General features: G+C 52.5%; 1 protein-coding gene across 1 annotated transcript; it reads right to left on the bottom strand.

Moving 5' to 3' along the window:
• Positions 1–10679: 10679 nt before the first annotated feature.
• Positions 10680–14637, bottom strand: TPPP3 (tubulin polymerization promoting protein family member 3). The gene is made up of 4 exons (XM_042027301.1): positions 14530–14637; positions 13094–13285; positions 11852–12005; positions 10680–11592 (listed from the first exon to the last, which is right to left on the bottom strand). Exons 2-4 carry the CDS (start codon positions 13279–13281, stop codon positions 11404–11406), a joined length of 531 nt encoding a protein of 176 aa, XP_041883235.1. The 5' UTR covers positions 13282–13285; positions 14530–14637; the 3' UTR covers positions 10680–11403.
• Between the last annotated feature and the right edge of the window lie 1101 nt (positions 14638–15738).

The raw sequence follows: 15738 nt of genomic DNA, 5'->3' as shown, positions 1-15738 counted from the left end.
TCTTAGTTGCATTGTGTCATGATTGCAGCAGAAGGAGACGGGGAGTGCTGAGAGGAGCAGTTGTCCCTGGGGTGTCTGAATACCCCCTCAGAGTACTGGGGGCAGGGTGCAGTAACATTTCTCTGACCACACCTAACTCAGCAGGTTGTCGCGGTGAGGCTGATGGTGCCTGTCATTTTAAACACTGGAAAGTACACAAACAGTTTTTTCCCCTCTATTCCATATGTGCCACCCAGACAATGAGAAAAAAAGTTTGGTTTTGTTGGCATAAATGGAAATCTTTCCATTGCCAACCTTGACGTCCACAGAGTCTGAGCTGCATGTCAGGAATCCCAAATTAGATGATGCATTTCTGAGAGGGTGCAACCAAAATAAATAAGCTCCTAAACCAGATGTGTTCCCCTGAAATCTTTGTCAGAATTGGAATTTTCAATACTTTTTCCAGCTATTGCCCTTCTACAACTAACATTCTCTGTCCCTTCTTTTCTTCTCCCACCCCCTGCTTTCACTAACCAGGGGTAGTGATGATAAAGTCTGCTACTGAAAAGCAGGAATCCCACTCTGCCCAGTGACACCCATGAGACATCTCACATGGACAACTCATCGAGGCATTTTCCGTAGGGAATCCCCTAAAGATGGGTTCAATGGACTGTTAGGAAATCCTTCCCAGGATTCTCTGCTAGCAAGTTATGGGCCATTGTGCTTCCCCCTACCCAGTTTATACTCCCATCAATTCCCAGGCATAGCTTGGACATTCAGGTGTTAGAATTATAAAATCCTGGAATGGATTGGGTTGGAAGAAACCTTAAAGACCATCTCATTTAACCCCACTGCCATGGGCAGTTACACCTTCCACTAGACCGGTTGCTCCAAGCCCTATCCAGCCTGGCCTTGGACACTTCCAGAGATGGGGAATGCAAGAATTCTAATGTGGTGGAATATTCACAGGACACTGGTGTTTTAAGCCATCTCACTTTCTGATGATTGATAAATTTTATGGACCTAACAGATTGCTATGCCTGTAGAGGGAGAGTGTCCTCTCCTCTAAGCTCCCTGAGTTCTGACCGCTGCAGTTTTGGAAAACATTTTTCAGCCTTAGAGCGGGGACACCAGCAGAGGGGGCAGATGGAGTATTTTTCAGCTGGACAAATCCAACTTTGCTGGTCCTGCCCTAAAAAAACCCCACAAAAATCTGAAGAGAGGTGCATTTTTCCTTTTTGTTAAAGATGTGCAGGCAGTGCACAAATCACAGACTGGTTTGGGTTGGAAAGGGCTTTAAAGATCACCTTGTTCCAACCCCCTGCCATGGACAGGGACACCTTACAATAGATCAGGTTGCTCCAAGCCCTGCCCAGCCTGGCCTTGAACGCTTCCAGGGATGGGGAATGCAAGAATTCTAATTCAGTGGGATGTGTTCCTGGCCATACCTCAACAGGTCCATGGTAAATGTGATGGTGCACAGTTTGTTAATGCAGTAATAGACTATGGAGTTTGCTGGTCTTCCTCTCCCAGCCTTTGGAGAGGGAACATCTTTAAACAATCCTAAAAAGAGAAAGAAGAAAAAAAACCAAATATGATGTTAAATGCAAAATACTAATATTTGGTGTTAGAAATCTCAAGCAGCATAACATTTTTGAGACAATTCTGTTAAAAAAAAAGAAATTGGAAATCAGAATAAACTCAGAGTTTAGATAAAACTTGGAAGAAATGCAAATATTAATGTTTGAAAACTGACATTTCATCCAACCAGGATATATAGGTTCACCCTTCACTGGCACAAGACTAAATTACACTATAATTAAAATAAAAAATACTTGTAGCTATATAACAAATTAAATCTTTGTTAGAGATTCCCATTTAATATTTTCGTTTATGCAGATACAGAGTAGGGAAAGAGGAAGAGCTGTCACTTTCCTGTTGCGCATGACAGTAAATTCAGTGGTGTCCCATTAGGATGAATTCATTTTCAGGCCAACTGAACCTTCTCAGGGAGCAGCAGAAAGGGCAATATCACCTTTTCCAGATTAAAACATTTGTATTCAATAAGATGGGGCAGTATAAAATTGTCCTCAGACAGAACAGCTGCTTCCTTTAACTGTAGTTAATTAAAAACAAAACCCCAGTGATGACCATTAAATGAGCTGTTACACAAAGGTCAAGCATGAAATTTGGAACAGTTTCTGTGCTCACCAACCAGGGCAGATGACTTGAATTGTTGACAATTATTTGTTTGGATACCTATCAGGAGCCTTGATAAAATTATGTACACAAACTCTTTGACATCCTTCTGCAAACAGTATTAGCTAAGAATGAAAAAAAGCCTAGAAAAACCACATAGAAAATCCCACTTTGCCTGCAAGAAAGTCTTCAGCTGCGAAATTAATGCTCATACAATAAATTCAACAGAGCTAAGAAAAGGTAACTTTAAGGTCTGTGTGTGAAAATGAAGGTGCCTAAACACGAAACTGTGTTGGTCCATGAATAACTTATGACTGTCAGACTTACCCTGTGCAGGGGCTTCTTTCCACAACAGAGATTCAGGAAACAGAGTGACTTTATTTTTGGGAATTGAGAAATACCAGTCACTGACATTAAAATTAATTAACTCTTCTTCTGCAGATCCCACAATGCTCTATGCTTCCTCCACAAAGAAAACATATTGAGGGGCAAGAACAAACCTGTAAATTCCAGAACAGCCTGATGTCTGGAATGTTTTTAAGTTTTTCTCATACAAACGGCCCAGAAAAGGAGACGGATCAGGCTGCATGCCTGGAAAAGGATGGGGGGAAAAAAACTTCTGTAAATGGATGCAAGAATTAAACTCAGTAGCTTCCAGAGCCAGCTTGTAGCTCCAGACTGCACTGATAATTAAAGATGATGTGGTGAACAAGGCTTTCTCATAGATAAGCTCATCAATTTCTTATTGCTGATACTGCTCAAGCAAGAAAGATGAAAAATTTTAAGAAAAACAACCAGATACTAAAATCTTGGTATTTCTGGGGTTCATCCAATTTTAGGGGACAGTGGAAGAAAGACAGCACCACCAAAACACCCTCATGGCACCACTGCTGTAAGGAAAGTACTCCCAGACCTTCCTGAGGGAACTCAGGCAGCTCAGGCTGCGTTTGATGGGCGTCAGTGCCCAGCCAGCAGCTCCCCCCTGCACAAAGGGGGCTCAACCCTGCTCCCAGCCACGGCTTGAGCCTCCTCATCCCACCCCCTCAGGCCTGGAGGAAGGGGCAGGGCTGCAATTTATTTAAGAGCCAATTAACACAGTGCTAACATGACAGATCTCTTTAATTAGATGCTGTTTGTGTCATTTCTCTTAGAACAGGAAACAGGTGAGGAGCAAGACCCAAACAATAAAAAACGCCAAAGAAACCTGGAATATGACAGCTAATAAATCAAGTAATCAATTTGATCATCTGGGATTTTTAGTTAAAAAAAATAAAGAGGGCTTTAGATAAAGATACAGCAGTGCTCATCAGTATTTAATTAATATTTTATTAATATACATTAATATTTTATTAATATTTAAATATTTAAACTATTTTTTGAAATAGTATTTTTAAGCTTCCTCAGGAGATAAGGTCAGCATTTAAAAAAAGAGCATCAATATGAACACAGGCTAACTCCAGGTGTTAGTATCTGTATTTTATATTTGTTAATAATTTATACATTAAATATTAATATCTAAATAAATCTGTACAATAATAACTGCAATTCTGGGGCTGTGTCACACCTCAGGGATGGGTTTGCAAGTCTTGAACATTCCCTTGGGTTTACCCATTATCATCTCTGTGTGTTGCTACTGGAAGTCTCAGCTGACATAAAGATAATTTATTTAATTTCTTTATTAATAAGCTTTCCAGGCAGTGGTTCAGAGGCTGGTTTTGGTGTCGGGTTTATGATTTTGGAGTCGCTGGTGTCTCTGACGTTCTCTGCTGGCTGACTTGACTGCAAATACATCGATGTAGAAGCTCTGTTAGGTGCTTTTAGATGGCAGATCTGATAGGGAGGATGGAAGAGGGGCAGCCACACGGTGGTTTAGGATAAGGGGGAAATGTTTTCAGAAAAAAATTAAAACATAAAATAAAAATATTTTTATTATCCCATTGATAATTAAACACTGCATAAACAAATGGCTGGTCACTGTTGTCCTCTCCAGCCCGTGCCCTGTGAACCCACTGACAGTTCCAAGCTTTGGTGTTGGACAGATCCCGTGTTTAGACGGTGCCTGTGGAGTTTCTGTGTTTCCATCCAGCGCAGTGTTTGACATCCCCCGTGTCCCAGCCGTGCTGGCCCAGCAGCTGCCGCACAGAGGAGCTGCTCAGCTGCCAGCCGGCCTCTCCCGAGTCCCGGGAAAACAGCAGCAACCTGCCTGAGCTCCTTGTTCTTCTCAAAGCTCCGTCGCAGTGGAGCAAGAAATCCTTGCTGGGTTTATGAGGGTGGAAGGATGGACCTCAATGGACAGGAGCCTCGTTGGGTTTTGTGATTTACCTTGGAGTCTACTGGGTAATAATCCCAAGAAAATGATGTTGCATGACTGTCCCAAGACAGGCTAAGCCTGTATTAATAATGTGAACAGGAGGATGCTGAGCTTTTCCCCTCTGCTCCATACCCTCCTGTTCCTGACATGCATAAGGCAGGGATAACATTGCAGATGCTGCAGGGAAGTGTTTAAATCCAAAGCAAAAATCTGTTTCCTATTAGGTCTCAGGAAAAAAAAAATCCATAGAAACATTTCTGTTTAGAATTGTTTCCTGACATCACCTGAGCTTCCTGCCAAAACTCCAGATTATCTTGGTGTGTTTCAGATTTTACTGCTTGTTTAGGTTATTTTTTTTGCACACCTATGCAGGAATGCTTGGAAAATGTCTTTTTTTTTCTTTAGAAGTGTGTTTGAGACATATACTTCAAAGCAGTGACATAAGGGTTTGCTTAAACTCACACCATGATACATTCCTGGACATTCATCGCTTCCGAGGGCTCAGCAGCACCATTGGAAAGCTCCAAGGGACTTACCAGACATGGGGAAAACTGTACAAAAGTGATTCATTTCTTGTAACATTTATGACCCTTTGTGATTCTGGGAATCTGGGGTTTGTTTTCTTATGTCTTGTCTTATCCCAAAGGGATTATCTGATTCAGTAGCTGGATGAAAGGCTTTAGGGGAGCCATGTAGCAGCTTCCATGCTACAGGAGATGGAGCAGGCTGCTGCTTCCAGCTGCTGCCTCTCCAGGAATCAAACACCCACACAGAGTAATGAAAAATGCAGGGAGCCTTCAGAGACACTGGGTATCGAGTAAATGGGGGCTGGTGTGGTTCATAAGGCTCACAAGAATTGATGCACAGCAACAACTTGCATGTGGTGCCAGGGCCAGCTGTGCCCTATTGGCATTTCCCAGGAGCTTGGAGTCATGGTACAGCAAGAATGGGGTCACTCTAAGGAAGCCAGAGCATCACAGGATGGATACCTGGGCTGCTGAAGGACCAAAACGAGCTTTCCTACAAACAGAATGTGCAGCCTCTCACAGGCAGCCCTGGAGATTTTCTGCTGTGTGTAACCTCCAGCTGCTGGATCCCACAGTCCCTTTTGTCCCTTAGGAGAGCCCAGCCCGTTAGAAAGATGCTCAGAACAGCAGCACCTGTGAGTTCACCCACCCTTCTCCCTGCATTTCCTTCAGATGAGTTGTTTTGGAAAATGTCCAAGTTCCCAGGTGTTATTTCCAAGACTGGAATTGAAACAATTGGCAGAACTACAGGAGCCCAGGGCTGTTCTGCAGGACAGGCAGAAGTGTGGGCTGGCCACAGGCAGGGGACCACTCACCTGTCACGGCAGGAGGTGGTACCTGCATCCCAGCAGAATTCCTCCAGTCGTGTCTGCTTCTTATAATGCCCCCCACTGCTGGCAAATGGGTGGATTTGGGACACAACAGAGAGCTATTTTGGTGACCATTGACATGCTATACACTTAATGAGGCTGGAACTGGTCACAGACTTCTAAGCCAAGTCATGAAAATGCCGGTTTGGTGGAATATTCTGTGTCTGATGAAACCATTTTTTTCCTAGAAAAATATCTTAGGTCAAAACAAGAGAGAGGAGACTTGCCTTTTGCAATCACAGAGCTCCACTGATGTGCTTCCAGCTGTCTCAGCACATGCTATTGATCTCTTGGAACAGTTTCTATCAGTTATTAATGACTGTCAACAAGCTCTGCATGAAATCTTAACATGAATCTTGGCTGTAGCTGCAGGTCTTGAAATACAGAGCTCTGGGCTAAACTTAGAGCTCCAAGTACAAAAGTTTTAAAGTGTGATTTCGAATAAATGGAAATCAGCCTAGAGAAGAGAGGAGGAGACCTTAGAGCAACTTCCAGTACCTAAAGGCACTCCAAGAGAGCTGGAGAAGGACTTTGGACAAGAGCACGGAGTGCCAGGATAAGGGGGAATGGCTTCACACTGACAGAGGGCAGGGTTAGATCGAATATTAGGAAGAAATTGTTCCCTGTGAGGGTGGTGAGGCCCTGGCACAGGTTGTCCAGAGAAGCTGTGGCTGCCTCATCCCTGGAAGTGTTCAAGGTCAAGCTGGACGGGGCTTGTAGCAACCTGGGATAGTGGAAGGTGTCCCTGCCCATGGCAGGGGGTTGGAATTAAAGGATCTTTAAGGTCCCTTCTAGTCCCAGACATTCTGTGGTTCCATGCTGAAATCAGTGGATCACTTTTGGAAAAATATCCTTGCAGCAGGTGCCCTCTCCCAAATGCCTGCTTACCATTTAATTATTTTTCTGCAAAAATCTCACCCAGGTCCTTACTATCCACAAACCATCCTGCTGCCACAGCTGACCAAAGAGAGCAGCCACAATGTTCCCAAAACACCTCTTCCAGCTGAGAAATGCACCAGTCATGAGAAATGCACCATCATCCCCACTAGGAAGATGTGCATCAGCACATGGCTCTGGGTAGCTCTGGAGTTCAGAGCAATTATGCAATCGTGCTCTGTACAGGGAACAAACCAGACATTCAATATGGATCATGTTCAGTTTTACCTTGCATTTAAATCTCGTGTTGCATTTAAATCTGGTGAATGCAATCCTTGCCTTTTGTTTTCTTTCTCTGCATCTTCCTGCTCCCATCTCCCCCTGTGTTCTTACAACTCTGCATCAGTTATTACATTAACAAAATGCAGGGCTGAGTCCTGGATAATAACATTTTATCTGGAACCATGCCATGCCGGAAGGTGGTAATTTAGTTAATTTAATTCCATCTAAAAGGGTACTGAATCAATATTCCAGCACAGTGCTGGAGCACGTGGCTGGCAGTGAAGTATTGCCCGGAACACACGTGGTCAAGCCAATCTCAGGGCACTGACAGGATGAGTTTGAATTCAAGCTTAGGTGATAGAAGCTGCACTCTGAATCTTGTCTGAACACGATTTACAGCCTTGTCTGTGTCTGTTGGAAAACACTGTCCATCAGGCTAGCAGTGAAATGGAAAAGTACTGAGGGAGCAGGGCAGGTACAGCTCCACAGGGAAGCTGTTTTGGCTGGCCCAAGACCAAGGACCTGCTCTGTACCAGGAGGGATGTTCCCTGGGGAGCAGATGTTTGGGCAACATATGAGCTCTTCCTGGTGACCCTGCACAGGAACAGAAAGGGTAAAACCTCCCTGGCCATATTGGTACCCACTGTCTCCCTCTTCTGGGAACAAATCTATATCCTTGAGGACCAAAGTGATCCATCCTCATCGGCATCTCTGGTCAAATTGCTCATTCTAGAGAAAAATGTCCTCTCAGAGGAGCTAGTTCCCTCATCCCCAGCACACAACTTGCTGTCAAAGCACGAAGCACATTAGCCATGACCCCAGATGATTTTAGAAACTCTCTAGGGAAGGGGCCTTGGGGGCAGAAAACACATTTTACAGCTGGATTAATTGCAACCACCCAGCTGATCCTTCTGGGCTGCACATCCCAGTGGCAAGGTGGGATATCAGCTTGTAAGAGAGTCTGGTTGTCTAAAACGCAGAGGAGGCAGCAGTTCGTGGTGGTAGGACACCACAGGGGGCAAGGTCTGGTGTGTCTCTCCAATGTGGGAGCGTGGCCAGAGAGTGGCCAAGGGGAAGGAACAGGTGGGAAGGAGAAAAAAATCTTCATGTCTGGAGCTTGGATCAATGCACACAACACAAACACTGGCTGAGACACCTTCACACCTTCCTCCTGCTGGCTCCTCTGCTTCCAGGGAATTGCAGGCTGGCTGCAGAGTGTCTGTCTTGGGCTGGCGTGGAGCCAGGCTCAGAGCAGATTCTTGGCTAGAGGAAGGTCATTAGCACAGGGAAATGGCTGCAGGCCCTCTGGTTTGGGCAGTGTCGCTTCTCGTCACACAGAGTAGATCTGCAATTGATGCCTCCAGGTCTCCGCTGTCTCAGCAGCCTGTGGCACCTCTTCAGGCTTCACTGGGGAAGGAGCTGGAGCTGCTGGTCCTGTGGAAGTTCCTTCAGGTTTTGGTCTTCTCAAGGGCTGAGAACTCCAACTCAGCCTCTCCTCATCCGTCCTGTGCTCCACTGCCAACCACTCCAGGAACCTCTGCTTTCCTGCCCACACTGCTCAGAAAGACTGGTGTTTAAAGGCCATGTTCCTTGCACTTACCTGTGGATTTGACTGTGTGATGTATCTGTACTGCAGGTCACAGCCTCAGTACTGCAGATGCTGTTTCTAAAGGGCATTCAGACCCTCCTGCAAGGATGAACAGGGGAGCCTTGGACATGCACACACAGCCAACAACTCTCAGAATATTTCTACACTGGTATTTAGTAAGATTCCCCTTTTTGGTGAAGACTCAGATCAATATCTTGCTTTTCCCAGAAAGCTGGTCCCATCACTTCAGAGGACGAGATTTTTTTTAGGCTGATCCTGGGGCATTTTGCAGCCAACAGATCCAGTCGGTCTTTACTGGCACCAATTCTCCTGGGGCTGCTTTGGCAGGACTGAGATGCCTTTCCCATGCTGGGAACACACGGAGCACTGGAGCTGGCTCCTTGAGAACCAAGAAGGCTGGAGGGGAGAAATTCCATGGAAGCTGTGGAGAACACAGTGAAGGACTTGAAGAGTGGGTGGAGAGCACCTTTATGGGGGGGTGGCAGCACGTGGGAGCTGTGAGGGCTGTGAGCTGTTACCTGATCTGTGCTGTGGCTTCACAGGCTGTGAAGAAGCAGCTTCTGCTTGGGATTCAGAGCAGGGAGAGATCAGCTGACGGGGAGGCTCAGCAGAGCTGGCTGTCCTGGGAGATCCCGCAGTCCCTGCCTTGGATGATCCATCACCGGAGCAGCAGTGGCATCACCTCAGCAGCAGGGTGGTGAGGCCCTGGCACAGGCTGGCCAGAGAAGGTGTGGATACCCCATTCCTTGGAAATATTCACAGCCAGGTTGGATAGGGCTTGGAGCCACCTGGTCTAGTGGAAGGTATCCCTGCTCACGGCATGAAGATTGCAATGAGATTGTCTTTAAGGTACCTTCCAACCCAAATAATTTCAGGATTCTATGATTCCCAGTCTTAATTTCCACATATCAAAAACTCATCAACACCTGAAACTCCCCTTCAGAGCTGTCCCCACATTGGAGCTCCTGTGCTCCACAACCAGGTCCCGACCAAGGCCACACACAGCCAGGGGATGAGTCCTGTGGGGCCTGACCTGCTCACCTCTTCCCAAAATATTTTTCCTTTGCCAAGCCTCCAAGAACAGGGCTGTCACCTTCACAGACCTCGAGGCATGCAGGGCAGCCTGGCCCTGGGAATTCTGCACCGCATTTGTGCAGCTGGGCAATGGAGTCAGCAAAGGGTTAAAGTCCCCCCCTTCTCCCTTCATAAGCAACAATTTTTTGGAGGAACATTGGATGCTCAGAAAGAGCATTTAGGGGTAGACAGCCACAAACTCCCTCTGACCTGTTCAAAGGAGAAAGGAGAGCTAATTTCTACCAGCCCTCACTCCAGCATACACTGGTAGACCCTCACTGGGGATGGGGCTCAATCCAGCCCAGAAGAAGACAACCTCTTCCTTCTCCTGTGTCCTCCAAAGCAGGTGTCTGGGATGCAGACGTGCAGTGCTGTGCCTTGGCAGTGAGTGAGTCTGTCCAAGCCACATGTGTGCCCCTGGCACATCCCTCACAGCCTGAACAGTGTCAGCGCCACAGCTGAGGCACCTGGAAATAATCCCTGTGGGTTATTTAGGGAGCCTGGCTCCGAATGGATGACCCTGGAGGTGGATATGCAGCTGCAAATCCTGGCACTGCCACCCCAACAGCACTGCAGCAGGCTCAGCCCATGCCTGGGATCGGGGTCACAGCGCCTACACCCAGTTTCATGCACCCGCCGGAGTGACCATCCCATCCCGGAGCTGCCGTCCCATCCTGGAGCCCAGCCTGTTCCCAGGGATCGTTACCAGGAGCTCGTGTGTTTGGTTGCAAACAGAGCAGGAGTGGGAGCCAGGCGCTCGTGTTTGTGTGCCTGCGGTTGCTCAGGCAACTCGGGGCCAGCCAGGAGCTGCCAAAATCCTCGGTGGCCAGGGCCAAGCCCCCGGCACAGCTGCCCTGGGGCAGCGTGGCCGGCCGAGCTCCCCTCTGTCCGGCCGAGCGAGCGGCCAGAGGGGCTCCGGCTGCTCGGTCCATGAACACAACCAGACCGGAGCGTCAGTGCGGACGGGGTTTATTGCAGAGCCGGGTTACAGCGTGGGTCTGCAGCATCCTTTGGTTTGGGCTTCACGGAGGCAGCAGGAGGCCACGGGGATTCAGGTCGGAGACCTTTGCCGATGGCCAGGCAAGACCAAGCTCTCCTGGGGTGCATCGTGGGGCTGGGCCAGGAGCATCCCGGCAGCTCCGGCACAAACAGCAGGGTCTGAGCCTCCCGCGGGGCGGGGCAAGCGGCAAAGGCAGGCAGCCGCGAGGTGAGGGCAGCGGTGGGGAAGGAAGGAGGCGGCTGTGGTGTAACTGGTGCGGGGTTAAGGCAGGTCCCCGGGAGGTGAGGGGAGGACAGGCTGCGGTCCCCGGTGGGACAAGGGAGGGTGCCCCGAAAGCCGGGGCTGAGGTAGGGAAGGTCTGGGTGCCGGCGGGGCGGGGCAGCCCTGAGGAGCAGCGCTGTTAGTACGGTGTGGGGCTGGGGGTGACAGCACGGGGGACGCAGGAGGGGCGGGGGGATCAGAGCACAGGGTGGGACGGACGCAGCGCTGGGGCAGAGCCCGCGGCCCGGCGACTCCCGCAGTCCCCCCAGCGCTGGGCGGCCGACACCCCGCCAGCCTGGGGCTGGCCCCAGCGCAGCCTCCCGGGCCCCACCTCACGCGGGCACGTCCCAGGGCAGTGCACCGAGCCCACGGCCGGCGCGCAGGGACCGGGGCGGTGGCGCCACGGGCACCCGTCCCTACTTTTTGACTTTGGCATCGTAGGTGCCCGCGTTCTTGTAGGCACTGACGTAGCCGCTGGTGTCCACGATGTTCTCCCGCCCGCTCTTGCCCTTGCCCTTGCCGCTCTCGTCGAAGCGCTCCTTGTGGGAGCCCGTGTACTTGGAGGTGTCCGTCAGCCTCTCCACGGCTCCCACGGTCTTGGCTTTCTGCAGTGGGGAGATGGGATACGGCAGTCAAGAAGATGCTCCATCCCCTTCCCACACAAGTTCCATCCCTTGCCCCACACAAGCTCCTGACACCCACCGAAGACCCTGCTGTGCCCCTCGTGCCCCGTGCAACCCCCAGGGCCCCCCACCCACCCAGGGCCATGGGGTGTCCTAGAAAGCATTTACACTGTGGGCAGAGCTCCATTCTCCCTCCTGACCACCACTCCTACTCCCAGCAGCTGAGGGGCTCCTCGCTCACCGTGACGCCCACGTTAATGGGCTCCTTCCCTGCCACCAGCTGGCAGATGGCTTCATACGCCTCCTCTTTGCTCTTGTCCTTAAACCTCTTGGGGGCCAGCTCCTCCAGCGCCTTCTTGAACTCCTCGTAGTTGATAACACGAGCTGTCTTCCCTCTGCAAGCACAAAACTCAGGCTGCCACCAGCACATCTTTGGGTCATGCCCCCAGATGGGATGAGCTGCATCAGAGAGACCCTGCCTTTGTCCTACACTACCCTCAGACCCCTCACCCACTTCTGAAATTCAGCTACAGCTAAATGGGTTTGGCTGGGCGCAGCTGATGCTGAGCTCCAGGAGCTTTTCAGCCACATGCTGTTGAAGTCCCTGTTACCAAAAACCAGGATGCATGGAAGTGATCTAGGACTTGGTCCTGGTGTCAGGAGGGGAGTGCACCCATTCCCACTGCTCCCAGCCTGCCTGGGCTGCCCAGCACCCTCTCTCCCCTGGCAGGCATCAATCCTCCAGTCAAATTTGGAAGGACATGCACAGAGCATCTCTCCCCTGAGCTCCTGATCCTCATCTCTGGGGCAGCACAGCAACCTGCCCTGCTGCACCCCAAAAACCTCCTGGTGCTCAGCTCATCCTGACCCAACCCAGGAACAAGGGAATATCTGGATAGAGCATGAGTAGGAAGCAGGTTCTCCACCCATCCTTGTTCCTGCACCTTCGTGTGGAGCATGAAGTGTCATTGTGTCCCCAGGGACCCTAAAAGCAGTTCCGGGTGCCTTTTAGCCCTTCAAGCTGCCCCTGTGACCTTCATGGACCAGAGTCGTCCTCAAGCTTGGGCATTGGTTGGCCAGGCTCAGGGAAGGGGCACATCACATGGGACAACCCTGAGCACCCTCTGCTTCCTGTGGCACCTTCTTGAGCGATGGGAACCTGGCAGAGCCAACCAGGCCCACCCCAATGCCTGGAGTGGGAGCAGGGACAAAATCTCTGCACCAAATCTGAGCCTCCCACCCCCAACCTTGGGTTAATTTATTATTAGGTCTTGCAGAAGCAACCACATGTCCCAGCTGAAGGTGGGACATCACAAACAGCACCCACAGATCTATGACAAATAGGATGGACAGCCTGCGGACACAGCTGGGGTAGCACAGCTCTGTGGGGACCCCCACACCCAGGCACCGCCACCCTGCCCATACTGCAAAGGCATCCCCACCCTCCAGGAGGCTGGAGGCCCTGAAAATCCAAGTCACTTACTTCACCTTGGAGAAGACAATGTCCACATCGGTGCTGGTGACGCTTTTGCCATCGGTGACTTTGCAGTCTTTGCACAGCTTAGCCCAGTTCTTCCCATTCATCTCCTGCCCCGTCGCTTTGGTGTCGCCGTAGATGGCGAATTTGCGGAAGCTCTCTTCCAGGGATGCCATCTCAGCGTTCCCAGCCATGGCGCTGCGGGACAGGGGCAGATGGGCCTGTCACCACCCAGGCTCCTGCTGGCTGCACGGCAGAGCTCAGCAGGCTGCTCGCAGGCCTTCGAGGGCAGGAGGAGGAGGAGGAGGAGGAGGAGGAGGAGGAGGAGGAGGAGGAGGAGGAGGAGGAGGAGGAGGAGAAGGAGGAGGAGGAGAAGGAGGAGGAGGAGAAGGAGGAGGAGGAGAAGGAGGAGGAGGAGAAGGAGGAGGAGAAGGAAGGCCGGCGAGGGTGGAGGCTCTGCAGCAGGATCGGGGCGTTGGCAGTGCCTGTGGGCATGCGGTGAGGGCTGATGGCAGCGTCGGATGAGCCCCAAGGCCGAAAGCCAAGAACGTGTCTTGGGGAACGGAGGCTCCTGGTCGAGAGCTGTCAGCAGCGAGGCTGTCAGCTCCGGGGCTGGCGGGGAGTGAGTGCATCAGCCTGTCCCCTCGGGAGTACTCTCCGGGAATGACGCAATGCGTCCGCCTTCCTCCCGCTCTCAGATCAGGAGAACCAGCACCACCGCCTGCCTTCAGCCCCACCTCTCCCCTGCCTCCATCCCTCTGTGTGAAGCTGGCAGCACCTCAGCCCTGTGACCTGCCCCCAGAGCTGGGCCAAGCGCAATGCCCTGCAAGTTGCCAGCAGGTCTCTGCACCCAATGGTGGCACTGTTGCTGCTGCCCCATCCCCACTCCTCTCCTGCCGTCGCCTCGCCAGCCTCGCCCTGGTGGCTCAGCATCCCTCACCACGCACCGAGCACCCACAGCATCTCGGCCGGGAAGGACTGGGTGAGGCTGTACCCGGCGGAGCTCCAGTACTCAAGGGGGTCTCCGGCACCCCGAGGTGCAGGGCGGGTACCTTGCCCGGTGGGTGCCCGGGTGAGAGAGGCCGGGATGGGCCCCCGGAGCCTCGGCGAGGGCCGGGGAGTGGTCCCTAAGTCCGTCGCTAGGGAGGATGGGCGTTGCCCGGCGACCGTCGCTAAGGAGGCGCGGCGGGGCGGGGATGCCGCCGGTCGCCTCCCCACCTCGCACTCCCGCGGCTCCCGCCGCCCCGGCCCGCACGGCCCCGCAGCGCCCGCCAGGGCTCTCCCCGCCCGGCCGGGAGGTCCCTGCCGGCGCCTGGGGGATGCCGGGGCAGCGACGACCCCCGCTCACCCTCCCCCCCAGCTCCCCCCTCCCGTGCAGTGGCCCCGGGACGGGCACCGGAGGGGCCGCGAGTGCGGGGCGTCCCGGTCCCTTGGTCACTCACCTCCGGGCCACTCAGTTACCGCCCGGTCACTCGCTCACCTCCCGGCGCCGCGCTCTGAGGCGGGCGGGGGCGGCCGCCGCCGCCTGTTTAAGGCTCCGCCATGGCGACGGGAGGGGCCGGGCCGCCCCCGCCCGCCTCCCCCGGGCCGCGGCACGGCGGGAGCGCCCTCGGGGCGGGGAGACGGAGCCCGGGCAGCGGACCCGGACCACCTCTGGGACACCTTCCACCACCCCATGAAGCCTCTCTGCTTCCCCACGAAACCCTACCGGCACCTGACCAGGTCTTTCCTACACCTCACAAGGTCTCTCCATCACCCTACAAAGCCCCAGCGTTGTCCCACAAGGTCCCTTTAGCACCCCCCGAGGCCCCACCATAAACCCGCGAGGTCTCTCCACCACCCGCTCAGCACAGATGGCCCCTGGCAGCGCTGCTGTGCTTTGCCCTACAGCTCCTTCCCCGGCCCCACACAGCCACCGTGCCCCTCCATAGAGCAACCTTCCTTTGGTGGGTGACACCGTGGACCAAGGCCACTGCCCCGCCTGAGGAGACACTGCCAACCATTCTGGTGTGTCAGGGACTGTGGCGAGCACCTGTGGCCCAGTGAGACACCCTTGGAGCAGCCACATACCAGCACTGCCCACCCTGGCAGGCCGGAGCATGACCACATGCAGAGCTCCCAGTGGGTGCTGCGAGCTGAGGCAGTACCCAAATATTGTGGTTGTCATGGAGCTCCAACGCAACCCACATCCTTTACTCACTGCCCCACCTCAGCTCTTTGCCCACAGCCCGCTTTGATCCCAGTGCTCTGGGCATTGTGGATGATCAGCTGCAGCATCAGCAGGAGCTGTGCATAGCCAGGACACACAGTGTGGGGTTTGCTGCTGCCTTGGGGGTCCTGCAGGCAAATCAGCAGCTTTGGGAACCAGGAAGTAGCTCAAAGTCTTTGGCAGCCTGGGGTCTGTCTGCCCTGGTCCCTGTGCAGAGAAGCTGCAGGTTAAGGACAGACACAGGTGTCCCCATGGCTGAGCTGTTACAGGGCATCAGTTCTGCTCATGCACCCAGAGCCTTTTGCTGTGGGGCACAGCCCCAGCGACAACCTCCCCCTCTTTGCTGAGGGGCACCTGTTCTCTCCTGGGACACTGTTGCCAGTTCTTGACTGGACAAAGCCATGAGCAACCCACTCACACTGATTCTCTCTTGGAGGAAGGT

Source organism: Corvus kubaryi, unplaced genomic scaffold (assembly GCF_017639235.1).
Source record: "Corvus kubaryi isolate FWS band 111438036 unplaced genomic scaffold, C.kubaryi_AGA036_p1.0 37300, whole genome shotgun sequence".
Taxonomy (NCBI): domain Eukaryota; kingdom Metazoa; phylum Chordata; class Aves; order Passeriformes; family Corvidae; genus Corvus; species Corvus kubaryi.
Note: the sequence above shows the minus strand (reverse complement) of the source record. Positions and strands in the feature narration are given on the sequence as shown.